General features: G+C 43.9%; 1 protein-coding gene across 1 annotated transcript in view; it reads right to left on the bottom strand.

The window, feature by feature from the left end:
• Window positions 1-787: 787 nt before the first annotated feature.
• Window positions 788-10,000, bottom strand: part of LOC147024111 (N-acetyllactosaminide beta-1,3-N-acetylglucosaminyltransferase 3-like) — a 31,909-nt gene continuing 22,696 nt past the window's right edge. The window contains exons 2-3 of the mRNA XM_085883693.1: window positions 4,684-5,036; window positions 788-2,018 (exon numbers count right to left, since the gene is read on the bottom strand). Coding sequence (XP_085739819.1) covers window positions 1,661-2,018; window positions 4,684-5,036 — 711 coding nt within the window. The 3' untranslated portion in view covers window positions 788-1,660. The remainder of the gene's footprint in view (window positions 2,019-4,683; window positions 5,037-10,000) is intronic.

Below are 10,000 nucleotides of genomic sequence, written 5' to 3' on the forward strand. Positions count from 1 at the left end.
ACTTTAGCTTCCCATAACTTGAGTTTCCTTTAGATGGAGAATGCAAGTTACATTTTAACGATTGTCTTGCCACACATTAGTGCGCTCAGGGTCTGGATGTCGAATCGGAGTGTTGGAGGTGTGATGGAAGGGATGAACGGGTGAAGCAGAGAAAGCAGTGTTTTGAGGAAGGACTTCCACGAACAGTTGATGTCACAAGCAGATGAGATTATGGATCAGTTTGAAGTAAGATTTCAGACAAGACTAATCTGCCTTGCTGAACTGCCACACATATTGGCTTCTGAAGACTGCCAAGTCGACAAACGCTTTCACAAGGGCATGCTCAGATGTGCCAAGAGCAGCACAAGACAAACAGACATAGGCATGAAGGGATGTTTAACATGACTAAACCAAACTAAGAATCACTGTTATTTGGAGAGATTCGGGAAGGAAAAGAGACAAACTGAGTAAAGGCAGCCATATCGCAGATGCATTGACTGCAATATAATACAATGTATTTTCGCATTGATTCCCAGATATGGTGTCATGGTGGTGGTCACAGTTTCCACAGATTAGAAAGGGAGCCGGGGCAGCTTTAAATTGTTGTTATTTTGTCTCACAATTAATCGGAGATCGTTAGTTTAATGGAATTTCCAAGTTTCTCAAGACATCATTCCTGAATTCCAATATTATCTCGCATTTGCTGGTAGGTGAATGAACTATGCGAGTGAACAAGTTTACTGGATACTATAAGTTATATTGGGCATATTTCTACCACTTGGTTTGAATCATGAGATTGAACACCATCTTTTGAAAGTTACATTTATTGTGCAAAAAATAATTATTTTATTATTTTTTAGCTGATTTTGAATCACATATTAACAAGTAATCATGATTAAATTTACATTATAAAGTGAGCATTTTAAATATCTAATCGTGCTTTAATAAAAATAAAGTGTCATCACCCAATGTTGAGGGCGATCCTGTGTAGCCTGTGGCTGCATCATTTTCTGGGGGCACAGCTGTGCTGCTGATGTCGTGCCCTCCATTACCAATACAATGGTGCTCATTTTGTCACCCTCAAAAGGATGACAGGCTGAGTCAACCCCACTTGGTATTAATTCAACAGCCGACAGGGAATTTAACTCGAGACCCTAAGATCTTAAGCCAGCCACCTAAACCATAAAGCCAACACCAGGCTTGATGTTAAGATGCATGTATTTGATGTTGTCAGTGGTAACATGAGCTTTTCTCCAGCTTATGGAGACGGTGCATTGACACAGTGGGAAATGGACACCCAACAACAATGGAATGCACAAGGACATACCAACTGATAAGCGTAGTGAATCAGCAGAGGTGCTTATTGCCACAAAACTAACATTTGCTTCTTTCATAATCACTGATCAAACAAGTTTTATTTTAAAATGAATTAAATAATTATTATAAAGCAGATAATGTCTCATAATTTGTAAAGTGAATTACTGGAATATCAAAAACCCATCACCCATAAATTTTGAGAACTTTTTTCTCCTGATGTTGGACAAAACAATTCCTTGAACATGAAACACAATCACAATTTAATTGCAGTTTTCCCTTGTATTGTATGCATAACACAAAATTTGTTTTCCCTGACCGGTGCTGGCAATCACCTGCAGTTCAGTATCTGGGTACTAAAGTATGGCTAAACAAAATCAATGCACTTAAGATTTGGGTCATGCACAGCATTCCACATGATCATATTCTGGTAGGGCCGGAGTCGATGTATGAGGAGCATCTCCCGATAATAGCAAGGATGGAAGGAACTTGAATGTTTCCTTGGCGCACGCAAGCCCGCACTGTGGATTCCTCGATGATGCTCTGGCTTCAAACCTTGTTTCTCCAGACATTGTGCAAGAAAAACATCATCGATCGGTAAAATTGGCAGAAGGGGCACTGCATAATGTATCTGCATTGCTGTCCAGTATGACATGAGGATGCCACCACCAGCTGCATATGGAGGGTACTTGTCAGATTCTTGTATTTGCTTTGGAATGTAATACCTGGGAGTCAAAGAAAAAAAAAAATAAAGGAAGAAGAACATTTTGCTTTCATGTACATGTAAGCTGTTAATCTCTTCATGAATAAAACTGAAAGTTAGGAAATGCATTATGGCTGTCAAAATGTGCTCCAGCATCACAAAACAATAAAGAAGTGGAGACGTATAATAAGACATTTGGAGAGTCCAGCCTGCTCTTCATCCATATACCCCATTAACTTAATCTCTCAGTAATTATGCATTTGTCTTCCATGATATTATTCCCATTCCTGTCATTCCCTTAATCCAACAACATTTACAGATCGTGGACAAAAAATTCGAAACACCAGGGTACACGGGGCCATACAACGTATGTGAAAAGTATCCCACACATACGTGACCGGTGCATGAAATATGCATATCTCTCTACCCTGGCCTAATGTTGCAACACAGATTTGGTAGCATTCTGACTGGTGGGTCGAGAGAAGAAGATTTTGGAAGGAATTTGCACGACCGCCATTTTGACACACTTCCAGTCACGTGATCGGCATGGCCTCTGCAATTTAATATCCCTACCCTGGCCTAATGTTGTAACCCAAATTTGGTAGCATTCTGACTGATGCGTCTGGAGAAGAAGATTTTTGAAGAAATTTACTAAATTTGCCATTTTGACCTACTTTGACCTACCGACTGTTCCCTGTCAATCCTTGCACCCATTTGCATTGATGCTGCATGTTGATTATTTCCGTCTATGAAATTTACCAGGGAAATAGTAAACAGTGCGCACACACACACACACACACACACACACACACACACACACACACACACACACACACACACACACACACACACACACACACACACACTAACTGAGATGGATACTTTGAGACCTGGTAAGTCTCAGTTGTGTCTCCTGAAACCCACCCACGTGTGGAGATTGCAGCCAAAAACATCAGCTTGCACGCAAACGCACATATCCATGCACACACAAAGGTGGATACTTTGAGACCTGGGAGGGCTCTGTTCTACCTTTTGAAACTCACATATGGAGATTACCAACCAACAACCAACGACACATACTCACTTTCTCGTTCTCTATTCCTAAAGCTTAACAGATTGCTCAGAGTGTACTTCAATGAAACATGGACATATAAGTTGGCATGGTGGTGGCTGTGAGCGTGTGTTGTGGTGATGCAATGCAAATTGCAACAGGTAGTTTCTTTTTCCGGAGCATAAGCTCGACCTCACCTCATCAGATAATCACATTTCGAGACTGGAAGGGCACTCGGTAGAGCGCATACCTCCACCACGCAATGCCTGATCCACGAGAACATATCTGGCCCAATACATTTTTGAGATATCGTGCTCCACATCCTTTTTGACCCTATCTCTCAATGGTGAAGAATCACTGAAAAAATTATGAGATTCAGATTCGGATCGTCACCAAAATTTAATCAGTTCGTCCTTGTCACACACCCAACATGTCCATCAGTTTCATCCAAATCCGGCAAAACTTTTTGAGACATCGTGCTATATATATATATATCGTTTTTAGCCCTATCTCTCAATGGTGAAGAATCACTGAAAAACGTTCCAGTAGCCGGATCCAGATCCGGATCTTCACCAAAATCGAACGCGTTCGTCCTTGTCAAACACCGAACCTGTCCACAAATTTTCATCCGGATTCGTCGACAACTTTTTGAGATATCCTGCACACAAACAGACAGACAGAAATGGGTGAAAACATAACCTCCTCCACCTTTGGTGGTGGAGGTAAATAATCCTCATTGTTTAGTCTGGTCTATATGCGGGCGGTTTGAAATGTATGTACTTTCTTCAGCGTGTTCCTATTCTGCGAGAATGCTACTTGCTGCCATTGGACTGGCTGAGCTGAAGAGCATTTGGGCACAATTCAGTGCCAGCAGAGGTGGAAGGAGGGAGCTTGTGTTTTCACCCCTTTCTGTCTGTCTGTCTGTCTGTCTGTCTGTGTGTGTCTGTGTCTGTGTGTGTGTGCAGGATCCATTACACGTCCATGACAGGGACTTGTTTAAGGCACAACATTATTTTATCAGACATGCCGATATGTTTCACGCACAACGATGCCGATTGTCACAGTTGTCATGTGACTGGCTCACACTAATTTGTCGCTTTCCAGGTTCAGCTTCTCAGTGAGACAGACACGGACTTGGTTTGGCACTTGGTATCAGTTGAGATGAACTTTGAAGGGTTTTCACATCAAATCTTATTCCTTAATTAGAGTAGACACATGTGTTAGGTGCTGTGCCTAATTGGAATGCACATGAAAATCTGGATCAAACACACATACGTAGCTGGTGTGCTCACGTATCCTCATGTGTGTATTTTCAGGTTTGGTTACCCTGTGTCTGTTTCCTATCCAATTTGTGACCGCACAATAAAGACCAAACCCTGCAGATCAATCCGTGTCTCCCTGTTATTATGGAGCAATGACATATACAGTATATGCAGGTATATATCAACATCTATCAGATTAACAAGCATTGATATTACACATGGAACAATCCTTTTTAACAAATATCTCTTTTTCAAGTTTCACGGTCAAATGTCACTAATGTTTAAACTCCATTTGAATGCATTTTTCCTGCATAGACATGAATATAATTGAACAACACAACAGTGACTTTTATGTGACACAAGAGCACACTCACTTGCTGGATTTCAATCGGATGGGGCCCACATTTTGAATAATCATGCCCGCGTAGAGGTGCTGCTTCGCTGACTGTGATTGATGCCGATGAAGTAGGAACGCCATGGCGTTTTCCGTATTAACATAGACATCGTCGTCAACATTGAAGATGAACTTGACATTGGAGCAATCGGTTTTGAGCCAGTCCAGAAAGAGCACCTGCTTGACTGTCAGGTTAAAAAATGTATCGATGAAATTCCACTGGATTATATCCCCATGCTGGAGGCTCTCCTTCTGAAGCAATGAATTCAACAATGATCCTTCAGAAGGCTCCGGGTTCACACCTAACAAAAAGAGACGTTTCACGAAAAATCCCTGTTGAAGAAAAGAGAAAGTATTTGTAAGATATTTCAGCACTTAAAGATAAGATTCGACTACATATGGTGTTGTGCAACTTCTGATATTTAGCAAATAAACTTCCCTTTGTTGTCAACAAGAAGAGCAACAAATTTATGGTGTAAACAATTTTTTATTTTTTATTTTGTGGGGAGTAATGGGGAACAGGGGAGGATACATGGGTGGACAAGTTGGATGCAGAAGGAAACTCTCAGGAGGGAAAACTGGAAATTTGGAAAGAGGAGGAATTGGGTGTGCGGGGTTCATGAGGGGAGAGTATATCATGGTTTTGGATTGGGGACGATTTGAGACGGTGAGGAAAAGCTGTCTTGAAGACCTGGAGGGAATAATGAGACTGAAGGGAATGTGGAGGTTTGTGCCACAGGTGGGGGGAAAAGAGGACCAAATTGAGTGGAGGTGAGCAGTGATTCTGGATTTAGGTCGTTTCATAAGGAAGGGGTTGAGGGTGAACCGTGTGTGTCCTGCATAAACCATGGGGGAACAATGCACGGAAGGAGCAGAAGGTGCGAGACCATAGAGGAGGTGGTAGAAGACAGAGAAACCACCGACCTGCCTGCGATAGCGAAGGTGATATGCCCATATAATCGGCTTCATTGCGGGAAATTCCAATAATCCTGAAAGGCCTTGGTTTCCACGGCATCAAGCTGAGCAAGATGTGAGACAGGGGAGCCAGCCCGAAGGGGATAGCAGCACTCCATCAAGCTGTGGATGAAGGCCATGTTTGTGGATAGGAGTTCAGGTGAGACGAGGAAGGACTTTGTACGACGGATGATGCCCAGTCGTGGCTAGCTTTTAAGGCCAACTTTGAAATTTGGTTTGCACAAGAAAGATGATGACTGATTGTGAGACCCAGGAGTTTCAATGACTGAACTTCCTCAAGAGGATTGTTGAGAAACGTGGGGTAGGAGGGTGTGGGATGGGCTTATGGTTGCTCGATGGTCCTTTTGGATGGAGAGAGTGTAATATTTGTCAGGATTGAAAGACTTATTCCAAGTGACTAAGGAAGAAATGTTTACATCTGAATAAGGAAGAAACAATGTGTTTTTGTTGTTATTTTTTTGTAGAAATTGTTGAGGCTCATATGAGAGCAAACGCACAATGCACAGCAAGGGGGGGGGGCATGAGATATGAGGGGCGGGAGAGGGAAGGACAAAACAGTGGGGAACAGAGACATTAGGAGACCTGTGGAAGGGAGAGGGATGGGACGGGGAATACAAGATGGACATTACAGGGACTTTCAGGAAGGAAAGCAGGGAATTTGAAGGAGGTGGGTTTGGGGTGCATTAATGGGGTTAGAAAAGATCGAGGTTTTGTATGGGGGAAGATAACAGGTGGTGGTGAACTGCTGTTTTGAAGGCCTGGAGGGAAGAATGGGATTGAATAGAGTGAAGGAGTTTATTCCAAAGGTGGGAACAAAATAGGAATGAAAGAGTGAAGGTGAGTAGTCATTCGTGATTTTGGTAGTTTTACCAGAGGGGGTTATCTGGCTGACCTTGAGCGCCCTGTGGAAATGTGGTGGGGACAAATGGCAGACAGAGCCGGGGGGGGGCGAGACCAGAGAGGAGATGGTAGAAGACAGAAAGACCACCAACCAGCCTGCAGTGAGAGAGTGAGAGGCCCAAAGACTCAGCCTCATCGCGGGAGATGCCAATGATGTGAAATGCCTTGATTTTCACTTCGTGAAGCTGAGAAAGGTGAGAGGCAGGAGCACCAGCCCAGAGGGGAGACCAGTACTCCATCAGGCTGTGTATTTTAGCGTTGTATGTGGTCAGGAGCTCAGGTGGACCGAGGAAGGATTTGAACGATGGCGACCAGTCGGCGAACTGCTTTGGAGGCCAAGTTCGAAATGTGGCTTTCCCAAGAAAGATCATGACAGATAATTATGAGACCCAGAAGCTTGAATGAAAGGACTTCTTCCAGCGGGTTGTTGAGAAAGTAGATGGGGGTGGGGGGTGGTGGTTCCAAATGGTCCTTTCAGAGGGACAAAATGAGAGTGTGAGATATTTCTGGATTGAAAGGCGTGTTAAACGTGTTGGATTTTTTCCAGATCTGCAGAGAGCGAAGAAGCTGCTGCTTGCCGGTCTAAGGGATGACAGATGGTATGGCAGAGGGTGGAATCATCAGCAAAGAGATGAAGAGGATTTTCCAGAGAGTCAGAGAGATCATTGATGAAAACCAGAAAAAGAACAGGGCCCAGAACGCTACCTTGAGGAACTCCAGCCTGGACAGGAAGAGGGGATGAAAGAACTCCATTTAGGGCCACACGTTGGCTATGACAGAAGAGGAAGTCTGCGAGCCTTGAGTGGAGATGGCCTTGGATACCAAAGGAAGAGGGTTGAGTGCAATGTGACCACTTCAGAAATTTAATTGCTGCTTGGAGACCCTGCCAATCGGCCTGAGTAAAATGCCAGACTCAACAGCACTGAGGTGGTTCTCTGATAACAGCCAGAGAGATGTCCACTTTTTGCGAGCACGTGGTCAGAATAACCGATTGGAGCGGAGGAAGAGCAGCAGATATTTTCAGGGAATTTATCAAAATCAGATCCAGAAGAGATGGAGTACCATTGGTTGAGATCCGGGTCAGGAAGTTGACCGATTGAGTCAGTCCCAATGAGTCACAGAAAGCATTTGCTGAAGTGCCATGACAGGTGAGAGAGGTACCCACACCTAGCCAACTGGCATGATGACAAGTAAAGTCACCACACATGAGGAAGAGAGAGTTCGGATGAGAGGATAGAAGTTGGTCCATGTTTTCGGATAGTGAGGTGTAGATGGAGTCATCACTGTTTGGTGGATGGTACAGTGCAGATATAAACATGAGGTGGCAGTGGAGGGAAGCCGTAGCGAGAGGTATTCCTGGGTGTGTGGCGGAGTGAGGGCAGTGCATGGAGAGTGAGGAATGGAGTCTGATGAAGAGAGTAACCCCTCCACCAGGACGAGGCTCAGGTCTATCATACCGGAGGAGGGAGTAACCAGGAACAGATATTAGGGAGTCAGAGATGTCTTGATGGTGGAAAATTTCTGTTAGGCAGATTAAGTGTGGTTTGTCAGTGGCAACCTGTATGGAAAGATCTGTAAGGTTTGAGCGAAGGCTCCGGATACTTGAGGTCCACACTGTTAACGAAGAGGGAGGGGAGGAAGCTTTGGGTGTCGGGGATGGGAGGGCAGGGGGCGGGGGGTAGGACAATGGAGGAAGGGGGGGAGAGTTTAGGAGAGTTATTGAAAGAGTGGGGGATTGCAGAAGAGCTAGGGGAGGGGGGCGGATGAGGAGGAGAAAAGGCTCTGTGGTGCTGGGTTGAGGTACAGTGAGGAGTAATAAGAGAGGGGGAAGAATGCAATTGAGGATTTGAGGAGGTAGAGTAATGAGATGGAGGTGAAGGCAGGGGAAGGAGGCAGCTTTGTGGATGAGATGGGAGGCAACTTTGAGAAGAGTGAGTGAGGAGGGTGAATGGTGGGAGAAGGGTGAGTAAAGGGGGTGAGTGGTGGGAGAAGGGTGAGTGAGGGGGTGATTGGTGGGAGAAGAGTAAGTGAGGAGGGTGAATGGTGGGAGAAGGGTGAGTAAGGGGGGTGAATGGTGGGAGAAGAGTGAGTGAGGAGAGTTGAGGGAGAAAGGTGAAGGGGGAGTTTTTGAGAAAGGTGAGAGGGAGGCTTGGAGGGAGAAGAGTGGGATGGTTGCTATGAGAGGGAAGGGCGAGAGGGGTGAGTTGGCACTGAAGTTAGAAAAAAAAAATTGGTTGATGGAAAGTGAACATTCATAGCAAACTGGGGTGTTAAAATTTTTAGGTCAGAAATGCGATTGAAGGCATTTATTGATGGATGTAATGAAGGCGAATTTAGAGAATGGAGAGAAGAAACGCTCCAATAGTTGGATTTTTTAGGCAAGGTATGAAGGAAAGGTCGAAATGAGAGCAGAATATTTAACTCGTAGAAGAGTCGTGAATTATGATACAGTAAAGAGTACCACTCGTGCGAAAGAGGAAGACGAAGCATTATAAGAGATCGTTTTTATTACAGCGCGTGCGCTGTATACAATTGCACCGAGTTTGAAATGTCTACGGTGTCTTCGACGTCTCCGGTGTCCCCTGTCCCCCCCCCCCCCACGTGCCTCAAGACAGCCAATGACTGCCGTCCGGTAGATGCAGTGCATAACCTCGACGGAAATAGCGAGAATTGCCGGAAATTCCTGAGCATTCCGATGGAAATTTGTGAAACTAATGTGTTATATATGTGAAAACCATTGAATTTATTGCTGGACGGAAAAAACCAAGAAACGCTCCCCTCTCATGTATGAACGAACGAAAGACGTCATTTCCGCCCACCATTGCATTTTGCGCCGAACGGCGAATGCTGAAAGCTAAGTTCTCCTTATGCCATCATTCTTTTGAGGCCCCCTGCCACGATGTATCGAACGATTTCATTCCTTCTGTTATATATAAAGGTATTTATCACAATAATAACAAGATTTTTACATTTCAAATATTAAGTACGCTTTTTAATTGTTTTTCAACTGAAAAAGCATAAATTGCATATTTTAACATTAGTGTACTCATTTGCTTCACCACACGCGCTGTGTTGAAGGATTTCACTTGCTATTATTATTATTATTATTATTATTATTATTATTATTATTATTTTTTGAGAGTTTTCATCAGATTCCGGAATGGAAAGGTTGAAAAAATCGTGAGGTGAATGGTGAAATTGGATCGGTAATCGCAGTGGGTGGAAGCAGATCACGTGGTTACGGGAGAAGTACGTGGCTTTGGGAGGTGTATAGTCAAAAGTGAATTTATTTATTTATTTATTTTTAATAAGGATTGCGTAAGATTCGGAAAAGGGAAGGTTGAAGTAAATTTGTGGAGGTGTAAGGTGAATGAGGAACGGTAAATGCAGAGTGAAGCTGATTGCTCAATGAAAAGTAACAG

This window comes from Eptatretus burgeri, chromosome 6, assembly GCF_056783735.1.
Source record: "Eptatretus burgeri isolate ZD-2024b chromosome 6, Ebu_testis_v1, whole genome shotgun sequence".
NCBI lineage: Eukaryota > Metazoa > Chordata > Myxini > Myxiniformes > Myxinidae > Eptatretus > Eptatretus burgeri.